The 14,902-nt window shown below is 54.7% G+C and overlaps 1 protein-coding gene and 1 long non-coding RNA gene across 4 annotated transcripts; one reads left to right on the forward strand and one right to left on the reverse strand.

The window, feature by feature from the left end:
* Nucleotides 1-2,141: 2,141 nt before the first annotated feature.
* On the forward strand, nucleotides 2,142-8,279 carry MLN (motilin). 2 transcript variants are annotated; one of them, XM_012746897.3, is made up of 4 exons: nucleotides 2,142-2,258; nucleotides 4,055-4,171; nucleotides 7,293-7,401; nucleotides 8,106-8,279. In XM_012746897.3, the coding sequence occupies exons 1-4, from the start codon at nucleotides 2,142-2,144 to the stop codon at nucleotides 8,114-8,116; spliced, it is 354 nt and encodes a 117-aa protein (XP_012602351.1). In that variant the 3' UTR covers nucleotides 8,117-8,279. The 2 variants fall into 2 exon arrangements, 1 of the variants encoding a protein (XP_012602351.1); XR_001149542.3 differs by lacking the exons at nucleotides 2,142-2,258; nucleotides 4,055-4,171 and having other exon boundaries at nucleotides 7,258-7,401; nucleotides 8,109-8,279.
* A 1,111-nt stretch (nucleotides 8,280-9,390) lies between these two features.
* On the reverse strand, nucleotides 9,391-14,891 carry LOC142870990 (uncharacterized). Of its 2 annotated transcripts, XR_012919339.1 has the most exons (4): nucleotides 14,765-14,891; nucleotides 13,717-13,950; nucleotides 13,436-13,493; nucleotides 9,391-9,952 (listed from the first exon to the last, which is right to left on the reverse strand). It is a non-coding gene; the product is annotated as an uncharacterized LOC142870990 (long non-coding RNA). The 2 variants fall into 2 exon arrangements; XR_012919338.1 differs by lacking the exon at nucleotides 13,436-13,493 and having other exon boundaries at nucleotides 14,765-14,889.
* Between the last annotated feature and the right edge of the window lie 11 nt (nucleotides 14,892-14,902).

A 14,902-nucleotide genomic window follows, 5' to 3' on the forward strand; every position in this document is an offset into this window, starting at 1 on the left:
AGAGCTCAGCGGGATGCAGAGCCCCACTTGGCAGGCAGCTCAGCCCTGGAAAGCTCAGAAACAGCAGGTCCCAAGGGGGATCCCATGGCAAGGCAGGACCAGCCTGGCTGGCGCAGCAGGGCGAGTGCAGGCAGCCCCCTCTGAGCACCTGCAGGCTGGGCCCCACCCTGGCGGTGGGAAAGGGAGTTCGGCACCTTGCAGTCCAATAGAAAGCTGCCTCTCCCACGCCTAGCTCGCCAGAACGCAAATGAACCTAGGTGACATGCCGGCTACCGATTGGATCAAGAAAATGAGCAGTAATTGGATTTTGCCTTTCTTTAAGTTGTTATTGATTCTTATAGAGTGAATTAAATATAAACACCAGAATGAGAAGGGATCTATAGCATCTCCGTGAAGGAAATGGGATGCCATAAATGTGACATCCCTCTCCGCTGGGCGGAAAACGGGCCCCAGAGACTCCGCAGGGAAAGGACAGGAAGGAGGGGGGACTGGTGCTGGGGCTCACGCGCCCCACCCAGCTTCCGTTCCACGCAGGGCCTTGGCTTCCCAGGTGGTCTTGGGCGAGCAGGTGGTCCTTCCAACCTGCCTGGAATTTGTATGCTACTTGGATGGGGAGACTGGCTGCCTGAGCTCTCGTGTTCCTGCTTATGGAGTTTGAACAAAATGGAGAGAGAAAGCAGGAGGGGGTGGGAAGAGAGTGGGTGAGGCAGAAAGAGCAGGGACGGCAAGGAGGCAGAAGGCTTGTCCTGCTCGGTAGAAGCGGTTTCAGACGAGAAAACAGGCCCTGCCTGAGAGGCAGGCTGCAAGCTCACAGCTGGGAAGGTTCTCTTCAAAGGGAGAGCCTGGCTGAGACCTGCAGAGAAGCCGCGAGGCCAGCCCGTAGCACAGCCTTCTCCTACCCACAGAATCCAGGCTGCCCGAGGGCTGGGAGAGCACTTTATCTGAAACCCTGTAACTACCCCCCACCCCACCCTACTGCCGAGGAGGCCGCCCTAGGCTCCCTGCCTGCTCTGGAGGCCTGGCCCTGCACTCAGCAGTCCACCTACAGCAGGAACGGTAGTGTCCAGGATGCACTCAACAGGCCTAGCCCCGTCGACGCCCTCCTCCTCCTCCTCCTTCTTCTGGGCAAAGGCAACGTGAAGTTGGGTGCTAGGAAATGCACCAGGCCTCAGAAGGCCAGGGCTCCAGCTTCTGCTGCTTTTGAGTGAGTCAACTGAGGCTGGCACCCAGCCAGGTGGTGCCACCCCTCCCCAGGACCACCCTGTCCCTCCCCAAAGTCTGCCCAACAGACCCCCCTTCTCAAGCCTGCAGTCACTGCACCAACGTGCTCCCTGGCAGGACCTGAGCCCGGCAACCACCCCGGTCTGCCCTTCTGCCAGCCATTCCAGACACACCCACGCGTGCCAGCGCCCCTCGGTACTTGCCATGTCCCGGGGGATCTGCCGGCTTGCAGAGAGGAGGCCTCCTGCCTGTCGTTTCTGGACAGCGGCCAGTAGGCAGCTAGACCCACTGGGGCTGGGGAGGGGCTTGTCCAGAGCCAGCACTAGCGCCCTGGTGTGGCGGCTCTAGGATGCTGCGCCATGCCGCATTTTCCATCTGCTCTTCCTGCACGTGGGCACGTGGGGTCTCAGAATTTTCCCTGTAGGACCCAGGGTCTTGGCCTGGTGCTCCCAGGCAGAGCCCTGGTCATCTGCATGTGAGTCCATCCCTTTCATCATTCTAATCCTCGTATGGAGCAGGGAAGTCTCCCTGGGTCTCGGACTGTGGTTCCGTTGAGAATCTAGGAAAGCTCTGAGAGATGAGGTTCCTTCTGTGGTATGAGCCCCGCTGGCCCCAGAAGACCTCTCCTATAACAAAGAGAAGAGCTGACGAGTAGAATGATTCTTCCCTGGTGTGTGGCAGGGGGCTGGGTGGCCTTTCCCCAGAGCTTGGTCAGCTGTCACAGCTCTGGGGCAGAGAGGGTGCTCAGAGCTCACCTGGTAAAGCCCTGATACTAGTTCAGAGAGACCAAGGTCTTGCTAAAGATCACACAGCTATAGAGGGGCATGGACCAGAACTGAGGCTCCTGACTCCAATGCTGCAGTCCCCCACTGTGCCCTAAACCTGGTGACAAGAGCTCCTTGTCATTGTCCAGCTCCAAGATGGTGTCCCACAAGGCTGTGGCTGCCCTGCTGGTGGTGCACACAGTCGCCATGCTGGCCTCCCAGACAGAAGCCTTTGTCCCTATCTTCACCTACGGCGAACTCCAGAGGATGCAGGTAAGAGACCTCCACTGCCCGCCTCGCCGACTCAGCTGGGGTAACTCACGTCCTGCTCGGCCCTGAAGTGGCTGGTGTCTCTGAAGCACGCGTGCTCCTTTGGTAAGCCCACGTTGGTTACCTGCGCCAGTGACACCAAGGAGAGGGCAGAGAACCAGGACCCAAGACCCCCGGGCTCCAGCTGTCACTCTGGCTGCCTCCACTCCTTCACCAGCATCACTCAGAGCTGTCAGTGGCAGCATCTTTCTCACCCCTGCCCACCCTTTGGAAGAAATTTTAAATTACCAAGCTGATGAATATTTACTGAGCTCCTCTGCAGTACAAGGGGCCACCTGGGTGATGGGCCAGAGCATGCACGGAAACCTCAGCACCCCCCATCTTCAAGGAGAAGGCTAGGATGCTACGACACAAATACATGAAAAATTAACTAACAGTCAAGACAAAGAGACATGTCACAACAGGACATGACGAATTGCCCCCTAAGTGATGCTGATGGTGAGCACTCAGGTTCAGAGGAGGAAGAAGTCACCGTCACCGGGGTCTGGAGCTTGTTTGGAAGCCTACAGGGGAAAGGTGACACTCAGGAGGGGGCCTTGAGAGACGAGGAGTGAGGGGCCAATGGGAGCCAGTGCCTGGAGGGGGACACAGGGCAGAGTTCTGTGTAGCAGTGGCAAAAGCCTCCTCTTTAGAGCCCAGGGCAAAGCAAGGTAGGCAGGCCTGCTGGAACTCAGGCAGCAGGGCCTCAGGGACCTGGGCTGCTGGCTCTGCCTCCCTGGCACGTTCTCCTTTAAGCTTTAGGGGACATTGAGTGTCTGTGCAGACATTTGTTTCCCTTTGACCCAAGGAGATGAAGGAATGGGAGTGTCATGCCCCGCCCGGCCTGAGACCCAGCCTGCTATAGGGACAGCATGAGTTAGCTCCCCGGGAGGGGGCAGGCTCTGTGGCACAGCCTGCCCATCTGCACGGGCGGTTCCGCCTCCCCAAAGAGCAGGGTCCTCCTCAGAGGCTGACCCCAGCCCCCTGCTGCAGGGGCAGACCGGCCTGGGGGAGCGCGCAGCAGGCCCTTCCTCCCCACTGCCTCACTCTCCCAGCAGAATCACGTCTCGGGGCAGACCCACAGCAGATGCCAAGACTGTCACTAGAGAAACCAAAGGAACAGGGCGTGTCCAGTCTCTGTGCTCAGGGACCTGGCAAGCAGCATGCCAGGCAAGATTGGGGCTGGCCAGAAACAGTCAAGTTCAGTAGAATATAAACTGGCAAAACGGCAACCAAAGGACACTTTGCATTAATCTGCTCCTTGGTTTTGCTCCTCGTAATAGCCAAGCATGGAGATTTTTATGAAGAAGCTGCAAACTCCTTCCTCCATAATTCATCTCCTGTCTTGCCTCTTATAAATCACCTCCCAGGGACTCTGAGTTCCCAGGCCACCCCACGGCGCCCTCGCAGGCGAGGCTGTCTCGCTGCCTTTTTTATAGGCTCTCTGCTAAAAAAGACACATTTTCACACTTAATATGCATGAAGCGTGGCCATAATTTTCAGCTTTTTAACTTAATTAACAGTAACAATCTGGGTGCAAGGAGTGGGTTCCTCTTCAAGTCGGCCCACTGGTGGGCAACCCTGAGGCCGTCCTTAAGCCACTGGGGTTCTGAGACCCCTCACGCGGGGCACCTGGGGAGGGGGTTCCTTCACCCCGGGGAGCCCTGTGCAGCTAGCACCCTGGGCGGACGGAGACGGGTGAGGGGCCGACTGCTGGGCTGAGGGAGGGCAGTTTCGCGCAGTTTCGTGCTCTGCCCTAGGAAAAGGAACGGAATAAAGGGCACAAGAAGGCCCTGAGTGTGTGGCAGAGGTCTGAGGAGCCAGGTCCTATAGGCCCCATGGAGCCCGCGGAGGAAGACGGAAACGAGGTGATCAAGGTGAGACAGAGGGGACACTGGCGAGTTTGTCGCCCCAGCCTGGCCGGGAGGCAGGGCCCACAAGCCCCCCTCGGCCAAGCCATGTCCTAAGGTGCAGCTGTGAGTGACACACCCAGGCAACGAGCACCACCCTAGGAGGGAGAGACGGACGCCCACAGTGGGGCACATCGACCATTTTAGGGACAGACAGAGGGAGACTGGGTGGGGTTTGGGCACGGCTTTGTCCAGGGGAGCAGTCCGGGAAGGCCTCTCGCAGGAGGTGACGCTCGATTTGAAACCTGGATGGAGAGAAGGAGCCCCTGTGTGAAGGCCTGGAGCCAGGGCCTCCCAGAGGAAGGAACGCTGAGAGCAGCGCCGCGCAGGAGCACCTGCCGGGTCCCAGGCCCTGGCGGGCGCTAGGAGAGGCCGAGAGGTGGGCAGCGCCTGGGCGGCTGCCTCGGTCCAATGCAGGAAACCGCCGGCCTCACGCAGGCCCGGGGCAGGAAACCGCCGGCCTCACGCAGGCCCGGGGCAGCACGCGTGGAATCGGCAGAGCAGGCGGGAGGCAGCGCAGTGTGCGGGAGGCGGGGCGAGCACGCCAGCTCCTCCCTCCTGGACTGCACCCAGGAGACAGCTGCGCCTCAACGCCCAGGACCCGCGGTAGGACGCGTGGGTGGTCAGGCCTGGACAGAGCCTTGAGTTTGTCCCGTCCAGCTCTTTATTTCACACACTCATTTATTCAAGAAGAAGAATAAATGAGTCCCCACCATGTACGAGGTGCTGTTCCAGGCACTGGGGATAGAGTAGAACAAAACAGACAAAATCCCTGCCCGTGGCGCTCCCGCTCCAGTGGGGATGCAAAAGCAGGATCCCAGGAGCAAGAAAACCCATAGACAAGGTATGCAGAGCGAGCAAGCTCTGCAGGACGGCCGGTGGTGACAGGGGCCATGGAGGGGACAAAGCAGGGCCAGGATAGGAGACGAGGAGGCTGCAGTTTTAGACAGGGTGACAGCGCAGGCCTCATGAGGACATGGGATCAGTGCCAGACTTGGAGAGAGCAAGGCAACAAACCAGAAGGACATCTGGGTGAAGAGCGCTCCGAGCAGAAGGAACAGCCAGTGCAAAGGCCCTGGGGCATGAGGGGCCTGGTGCACTCAGGAGCAGTGAGGAGGCTGGACCAGAGGAGTCAGGAGCAGCCGGGGGAAGGCCAGACTGTGGACTCCACTCTGCTGAGGTGGGAGCTTTTGAGCAGAGGAGGGACATGATCTGATTTACATTTTAAAGGGGTCTCCCCAGCTGCTGTGCTGAGAACAGACTGAAGGGATAAAGACAGAGTTAGGGAAACCACTGAGGAGGCTGCTCTAGTATAAGAGAGGCAGTATAAGAGTATAAGAGAGAAAGAGAGAGAGAGGGGAAGGCCCAGCCTGGGTGGTCATGGTAGAGGCAGGGCAAAGTGGTTGGATTTTAGAAATATTTTGAAGGTAAAAGTCCATAGGATTTGCTGAAAGAGTGGATATAGTATGTGAAGAAAGAGAATAGTAAAAATTAACTCTAAAGGTGTTGGCTGGAATAGCTGGAAGGATGGATTTTCCACTAACTGAGACAGTTTAAGTCTGGGCTTGGTTGCAGGTTGTTGGGGAGAAGATCAGGAGGTCAGACTGGACCTGTGGATTAGGAGATGCTCTTTGGCATCCGGGTGGAGCCGGTGCACAGGCAGGCAGACACCCAAGTCTGGAGTTCAGGAGAGGTTAGGGCCGGGGTGTAAACATGGGAGCCACCAGCAGTTGGATGGAGTTTCAAGCCAGGACTGGGGGAGCTACTGAAGGGAGCAGGTGTGGACAGAGAAGGCGAGGCCCCAGGCCTGCGTGTGGGCACCCCCGACGCAGGGGCCTGGGGGCAAGAAGACTGGCACCTGGAGAGATCGAGGGCCTTGCCGAGGTCACACAGCAGCCAGGGCAGAGCCGGCCGGACTCCTGCCTCCTGCCACTGGACACTCTGGCCACTGACCTGCCCAGGCTGGCAAGACATGGCCCAGACAGTGACCTCAGTGCTGTCCCTGCCCTCGGCAGGGTAGGGCCCCTTTCCTCCCCACATCCACCCTGACCTCCGTGGGCTTGCGAGGAGGCCGGCAAGGGGGAGCTCCTCAGAATCACCCTCTAAATTCACCTGAGGCAGAGTTTGAGGCACTAGCTCCACGGTTTCCATGGGACATAACACATCCAGTGTCACCTTTGGGGGCAGGTTTGGGGAGAGGCACCTCTCGTGCCCTTTCCGTCTCCCCAGAACCATGACTCATGGGGCTGGGAGGTCCCTTCTGGATTACCCATCCAGCCCTCCACTGTAAAGTGGGGACGTGGAGGCCCCCCTGGGGAGAGGCAGAACTACAGCAGGGGTGGCACAGGTGACCTGCACAACAGCCCAGGGTCTAGAGGACCGTTGCCCACACCAGGGCCCCGGGGAGGTGGAGGAGGGCGCCGGGTCTCCTCCATGGCAACTCTCCACAGAGGCAGGATCTGTGAGTCTGCCAGCTACTTTGTGCAACAAGACCACCAAGCCAGGACGCTGCGGGGGGGGGGGGGGGGGGGGGGCGACAGGGAAGTTGGCCTGCACCCTGGGCTTCGCCTTGAGGCCATAAGAACCCCCCCTCCCCCGGGAAAAGCCTCCAGACAGGGAGAGAAAAGGTAGCCTGGTGGCATTGGGCACAGACCCTGGAGCCCGGCTGGTACTTACTACCTGTGCGGGCTTGAGCAAGTTACTCAACCTCTCTGTCCTCAGTTTCCTCATCTGCAAAAAGGGAAACTGATAGTCTCTACTATTAGGCTTAATATACATAAAGCGCTTAGAATGACACCAGCACATGTAAGGCTCCTGGATGTTAGCTGTTATCCTTGAGCAGGGAGCAAGTTCCCTCCCATACAAAAGCCAGGGGGTTCCAGCCCACCCTCCTGTCCCAGCCCCCATTACAGGAGGTGTGCTGATCTCCCGGCTTGCAGCATTTTGCCCTCTGCTTAGAACTGGGGGGAGGGGCCAGAATTCTCAGCCAGCCCTAGAGGCGGAGCCTGCCACCTGTAGGGCACCCGGGGCCCAGCAGCCCTCTCCACACCTCTCCTCTACCTTCTTGTTAACTCGGCCTATTTCACAGCTGACTGCTCCTGTGGAAATTGGAATGAGGATGAACTCCAGGCAGCTGGAAAAGTACCGGGCCACCCTGGAAGGGCTGCTGAGCGAGGAGCTGCTGTCCACCCAGAACGGTACTTGCAGGGCGGGGTGGCCCACAGGGTTGATATTCCAGGAGCAGCCTGAGCAGGGTTTGAGGGCGAGATTTGTTTTTCTGCTTTGCACTTAAGAATGGCGGAGCTTTCTCCCCAGAGAGGAACCTAATCACAGAGGGGCGGGCTCTGATGTCTGCAGGGAACGGTGTCTCAGCCCATTTCCCAGAGGCCCTTCTGGCAGAGGGCCACCACAACAGCAGCCCACCCAACCCTTCCCTGCTCCAGATGTTTTCATTCCCTCCCAAAACACCACCAAGGCTGGGTAGCTGCTCTGAAGGAAACCCTGGTACAGTTTTCTTTTCCCTACTCGTTCTGCAATAGAAGTCCTAAGCCCCATTTGGCCTTGCAAAGTTCAGGGTCAGCCAGAGTTACTTGTGCAAAGCTAGATCTCCTCTGACAAATAGCCACTAATTACTTCTAGATGGAGGAGAGGGGAGAGACAGAGGAAGTGTCGGTGATGGAGAAAATGGGAGGTTAAATGACTTGCCCCGGGCTACAGGCAGCTCCTCTCACCCCTCAGAAAACCTCCCACCTCCCAGTCCCCTCCCCTCCCCTCCCCCTCCTCCTCCCCCCGCCTGCCAGAATGGCCCCTCCCCCCGCCCCCCCCCAGGTAGGTTTTAGAGGGCGGTTTCGTGAGCAAACTTGCTGACAGTACTGAGCTGCAACCCTTTGCTTCTCCCCAGCAGCCAAGTGACAGCCCCATTCTGCGTTCTGCGAAGAAGATGGACAGATCTGGGAGCCCCTCCCACAGGAGCCAGGCTCCAGAAATGTGCACCGCCCACCAGCCAGGCTCCGAAGGAAAACACCCTTTCCAGAGCAAATGCCCTCCAGCAAATAAAGCATGAAATACACAGAAAGGACTCGTATTTAATATTTTAATTTCCAAAGGGCAAACTCAGGTCATGAGGAAAGGGGGAAGTAAAGTTCAGAGGGAGTTGGCTACAATGGAGCACACATCAGCAAAGTGTGCGCCTTTGGTGAGTTCTAAATTCCAACATTAACTCAGACCTGGACAAGTGGAAGACTCAACATAGAAGAGGAAACTGAGCTCGGAGAAATGGCATTTTTGCGCCCACTCTGAGTCCGCGGCAAAGCAAGGGCTAGAATTCCGGTCTCCTGAACCGTGGTCTGATTCCTGTTTACTGGCTTCTGTTCGCAGATGTGCTGCAGGTCTAATGGCCAGAAGGCTTTAAGGCCTCTGCGCAACCCCTTGCTGAGCAACTTCCAACCAGCCCTTTAGCCTCAAAGAGGCTTTGCAAAAGCAGGTGGCAATACCTGGGGACCGAGGTACCAGCAAAGAGCAGACACTGTTATCATCGTTGCCTTGTGACTGCCTGCTCCAGCATCCACAGCAAGGCCACACAGCCAGCCCACTTATCTCTGCCTTCCAAACAAAACTGGATGGGGAATTTCATTCTAATTTAATTTTACATTAATGAATGTTCATTTATTTATAAACTGGACCTATACGGGAACCATAGCTCCCTCCATCCATAGGTCACCAGCAATTAGACACAGTCTCCGATCTGTATTTCCACCCACCCCAATTGCTGCCAGGCCTTAGCCACGGACAGTAGTTGCCAGAATAACATTCTAACCCTTAAAAAGGACCGTGGTTTGGGGTGCTTGGAATTCTCCTGAGGAACACCTGGACCCTCCATGGCCGCAGACCCGGCCACGCTGCACACTCACACACATTTCCAGCGCATACACTAATCAACCCAAGAGCAGCTGCAGGCTCCCAGGAAACGCTGCCAAGACGTCCGAACGGTAACACACAGAGAGGGGGCTGCTGCAGCGGGGCACGCGGGGAGGAAAGAGGGGAACGACACAGAAATCTGCAATGCGTGCTGCTGGTGAGAGCTGGAGCCAAGACTCCTCCTTGCCCTTCCACACACCCCCATGCCACTCCACCCTATTATCTATAACACACTCCAAGCAGCAGAAAAACAAGATTCTCGCAGTCTCTTTCCTGTGGAAGACACAGATTTATTTAGTGTCCTTCCCTCACCCTCTGCTGGAATCTGCCCCTGTATCAAGACCACCTTCCCCTATCACCAGCAGGGGGGCCCCATTTCTGGGGCTGGAGAGTTTCCCCAGATCCTGGGCTTTGGAGAGCAGTGTTGAAATAGCTGCTAGGAGGGAAATGGGGCTCCTAGGAGACTTCACTCCAGGTGGTCTGCATTTTTTTAAATGGGAATCGGTTCAGCAACCAGCAGCGGGGAAGGGTGCGTGTGCTGTCCTCCCTGCAGAAAGCCTCGTTCAAGGCTCAGCACCACAGCCCCACTGTCCCTGACCCTCACCCCCTCGGATGTGCTTCTGGATAATGAGCCGAAACAGAGCCCCAGCTACCGCCTACATCTGCATGCGCAGCGCCCCGCGCTTGTTTAGATGTGTCGGCTCCTTTCTTCTCCTTTTCCTCCTGCCACTGTTCGATTTCTCACAATCGGCTCAAATAATTCTTTTTTACCAACGAGCTCCTCCAGTTTCCAGGACAGCAGACTCGATTGCTTATGGGACATGCACAGCCCTGGAAGAAATTAAAATTGGGGGGAGGTTGGGGAGGATTCTGTGAGCTGAGCCAAGATAAAATGACCATGTTTTCACAAAACAGAAGAAAAGAGAGACACCCTCCTGGTAAAAGCTATAGAATGAGGGGACCAGAAACCAGCCAGGATCAGAGACAGGGAGGGCGTGACAGCAGGGCCATCTCACTGAGGTTTATCCAGCAAAATCTGCGAGAATCTCTGCAGATACCCAGCAAGCGCGGAGAGGTACAGATCACCCTGTCTTCATTTGGAATGCTCTTTATGCTTAACAGACCACAGGTAATTATAGGGCAGCTGAACCTCGTTTCACAAGATGGAGATGATGAGGTATTTTCTCGGTAAACACGTTGGTGTGATTTTGGAATTACTGAGCTATGTGGATTTGCCATGAAATTGAATAGTTAAAAGCAAAGAGTAATTGCCTGATATCTGCACGCTATAATTTAGTATAATCTAATCATGAACAAAGACCAAAAGAAAATGTTCTGAAAGCATTACATTTCTCTTCATACACAATCTGTTATTGACATCGGGTAATGTATTCCATGTCTCTAAAGGAACTCTTACCCACAGATACAGTGTGAGAGTTTTGTTTAATTTTTAACAGATTATGAAAAGCAGGTGGCATAACTGCCCATTAAACCCACTGTGGCATTTCTCTGTGACTCTACTGACCCCCTACATTGACACACCCCAAACCTAGGGAGTGATGAAGAAGGTGACCTCCTCTTCCACAAGGGCCTGAGATGAGACAACAGGAAACCAGGTGCTCCTGAGATCATGCCAGTCAAAATCTGGGCCCCAAATGGCACCCCCTTTCAACCACACTCTCCCAGAGCGCCGGCCCCACAGCGCTGCCACCCACGACGTGGCATGAAGGATGCCCGAGGAGCCCAGAGGCCCTGACGAAGTGGGTCAAGGACAAGTCCATGGTCCCTGAGCATCTCTGAGGACCTGACAGATGTCCTGTTCCAGGGCTTTTTGCAGCAGGAGGAGAATGGAACCCACTAAAAGATTTATGGCCGTTATTATTACAAGGCCTGGCGGAGACAGAGCGAGGTCAGCGGGGCGGAAGGGAGCGTGGCAGCCCTCCGGGAATCCGGCGCGCGCTCCGAGCAGCCCTTCGCCTCGCTAACAGTGTGGATGTGGTTACTAAGTAGACTGAGACACTGGAGCTTGTTTTTCCTCTCTTGCCTTTAATAAATCAGGAAGAGCAACCACAGCCTGAGCTGCTCACCTTTAAAAACCCACAGGAAGTGTCGAGGGAGGAGGGCGTGCAGGGCAGCTCTGACGTCGCAATATGGCCCTTTTCTTTAATACAGGCCTTCCCGGCTTGGACAGGCCCAGCCGGAGCACCATGCTGACGACACGGAAAGGCAGACCGAGGGGCCTGGTGGGCAGCCCCCAAGGGGCTGCAGTGGCAAAGCAGTGTGAGGCTGCGGCCCAGCCCCTCCGAGGAGTGGGGAGGGTGCAGAGGAAAGTAAAAAGCAACAGACCAATTTTACTAAGCCGTGTACAAGCCGTGTCTTGCAGGCAGACAATGTTGACGGAGGACGAGGAGGGGATATAAATCCAGGGAAGGGGCGATGTAGGGGACCGAATATATTTTCCTAGTTTAAAAATTAAAGTTAGTGAGTAATGTACATGTTCTGCCCAGAGCCTTTGAAAGTAATCTGTTCTGGACAGGCTCCCAGTGATAAACAAAGGTGTAGCCTAGAGGCATAACAAAGGACCTGAGCTGCGAGTAGCAAGAGCAGCCCTGTCCCACAGCATTGGGGGTCTGGAAGCCACAGGATAAACACATTGTTCCTGTGATTGCTGCGTACACATATAAGATGGCTGGTTAGTCAATGACAGGTAAGACTCCTCAAGGGAGGGGCGACCTAAGACAGGCACAGCCACCAGGGCTCATCTGAAGATCTTAGGGGGTCACCCTAAGAGAAGCTGGGGATGAGAAATGCCCCCTGTGGCTCACCTTGCCCATCCTTGCTAATCTCAGTCCTTTATCTATGCCTAGTGCCTACAGCAACCACCTTGAGATTATGAGTCAGGGGACAAATGCTTCCCTAAGGCTATTCCAGAATTTATGGCCATTGTTGCCACGCCTGGGTGGTTATGTACAAGGAACTAACTTTAATCTTTTAGAGTATAAAAATAAAACGGACCCAGTGTATTATTACTCGAGTCAACCATTTGTATGTATGTCTGCGTTTTTCTTTGTGTTCTTCAAGTTTGTGTTTTATGTTCTGTGTTCATCCTCCAGCCTGCAAACGGGCCACGACAGGGCGAGACTGGAGCAGGGAGTTCAGGAGGAAAACAGAAAGGCCGAAACCTGGGAGGAATGACTGACAGGTGGCTGATTTGTGAGCTTTTTTCTCAGAGGTGGTGGGAAGGGGGTATCGAACAACAAACATGCTGCGAGTGGCCCAGGGCCTGGGGCCTGCTGGTGCACACACTAAAGGCCTGTCAGACCCAGCAGGACAAGGCCACTGGCAGCCAGAAGCCACCATGGGGGTACAGGGCTGACCGAGGGTGGCAAACAGCCACAGCTGCAAATATGATGGGTTCTATGCTAGAGGGAGGAAAGAGGGCTCAGCAGAAGGGCTGGGCCATTTGCCCCCAGTGTGTATAGTGGCAGCAGCAGCACTAACCAGCCGCCCCAAACATGAGGGAGGCTGACATAGCCCACACCACGTGCCACTCTGGGGGTGGCTCCAGTTCAGTCCATATTTTTAAATCGCCCTGAGATCCATTGTGATAAAATAGACCATAACTCAGTGAAATGCTGTAATGTTAACTTTGTTTAAGCATTAGTTTCAAGCCCTCTTAGAATACACAGGGCCAGTATTGATGCCGAAAGGCTCATTCTTTATATATTGAACTGCACAGCTGCAAGGAGTTGCACAAATGTTACCAACTCATTTGTCTTGCAAACAGAGCTTCAGAAAGAAATAAAATACTATTATGTGGTATATGTGTTAGGCAATCACTATATCAAATTCATGGCATTCCCTGCAAACACAGGCACAGAAAAGGAAAACAACACTTGGTGAGAGAAATCGCACCACATGGGAGCAGCTAAGTCGGGGAGATGGGGAGGCTAACACTGGAAGCCTGGCCAAGCCGAGGATATAATTTTCCCAGCAGTGTGGCCAGTGTTGAATACCCTTGAGGTAGAGCAAGTGGCAGGCATGCCAAACCCCAACAGAGAAGCATTGCTCAGGGTGCCAGGGAGAGGAGGGATAGGTGGGGGTGGGTGATGGGGCTGTTGGGTAAAGCTACAGGGAGATCCCAGGAAGGAGGTTGGGGGAGGGAGGAAACAGAATTGGGGGGAAAATAGAAACTATGAGGCTGGCAATAAACGTTGAGAAGGTATGTGGAAGGAATACAAAGAGGGGAGGCAGGTGGAAGGAAGACTATGAACTATGGCTCTGTTTCCATTTGCCACAACTTCCCTTGCTTACCTTATAGGTTTCCTGCTCAGAGTCTTTGTGTAGGCAAATCACCTGTTGGGTGGGGGCTCTACACAGCAATGACAAAGATGTGGGTTAGGTACAAACACTGTGTGCATGTGCCTGTCACTGTCCTAAGCACCAGACTTACACAAATTACCTCTTCTAATCTTCACAGCAACCCTGCTGAGGTTTGCTGGCAAACAGGCTAGAAACATTAATTGGATATGCTCACACATCTAACAGTTGTGGTGTTGGGATGTGAAATCAAACTGTCTGGCTCCAAAGCTCACCTCCTAAGCTGCAAGTGATGGCAAGACCATGGGTCTCTGGAGTCTCCCCCGCCCATCTCTCCTTATGAAAATTCCACTGTGCAGCAGTCACACAGCTGCCTCCAGGAAGCCTCGACTGCACACTTTTGGCTCTTCTGCCTCCACAGTGGACGAGACGTGTCCTGCAGGCCAGAGCTCGCTGGGGGCCAGTTTCTGTCCCGGGGCAGGGCCCGTCACCCACTTGGTGCTCAGTGTCTGCAGAGTGAACCAGCCCAAAGTCAGGGACAGGGGCTCGGAGCACACCTGGGGCCTACTCCAGGACCCAAATAAACCTGGTCACACATTGGTTCCCAAGCAGAGAGAGAGGATGACAGCGCCTCCCCACTGTGGTAGTGGCTTGTCTTTCACCATTAAGTATTTCACCCATTAAATCAACATGACGTTGCTATTAAATGCTTACTGTGCGCCAGGGACTGCACTAGAAGATTATGAAATAAACACTGCTTGGTCTAAGGAAGGGAAGGGGAAGGGTGGAGCTGAAACCGCCCTTTACAAATCAACAAAGGGGCGCAAGGCAAGAACTGTGGTAAGGGCCTAAAACTCTGTGAAGGCACCAGCCTAACTAAAAATATTGATAATTATTAGCCACCATCCCTGTTTGCTTCTCTATAATTGCTGCATCACCTTTTTAAAACCTAAAGGTAGTTTCTGAGATACCTTCCAGGCCCCCATTCCAGGGGATTGGCTGACCCACCCGACCAACAGCCCATCCCAACAAACTGAAACTGACTCAACTGGAATTGTGACCCCAATCCAGAACTGACTCAACACAGGATGGTTTCCACACCTCTACACATTTTGCTCAGAACCTAACCAATTAACAAACCCAACTGCCTAATCCTTTACCCACCAAACTATCTTTAAAAATCCTGTCTCCCAAATTCTGGGGGAGGCAGATTTTAAAAATTCCTCCTGTCTCCCTGCTTAGCACTCACAGAATTAAACCCTTTCTCCATTGCAACCCTGACTGCCTCAGTGTACTGAGTCTTTGTGCCGCGGCAATACATACCAGTTGGGCAGCAACATAGCAAGAGGGGGAAATTAAAAATAAAAAAGCAATATCGACCTCCACACTGTGGCAACCCTGAAAACCAAATCCGACCTTCTCAACATGGCTGAGCCGTCGGCCAGGCGCGGACCTTCTCAA

This window comes from Microcebus murinus, chromosome 5, assembly GCF_040939455.1.
Source record: "Microcebus murinus isolate Inina chromosome 5, M.murinus_Inina_mat1.0, whole genome shotgun sequence".
NCBI lineage: Eukaryota > Metazoa > Chordata > Mammalia > Primates > Cheirogaleidae > Microcebus > Microcebus murinus.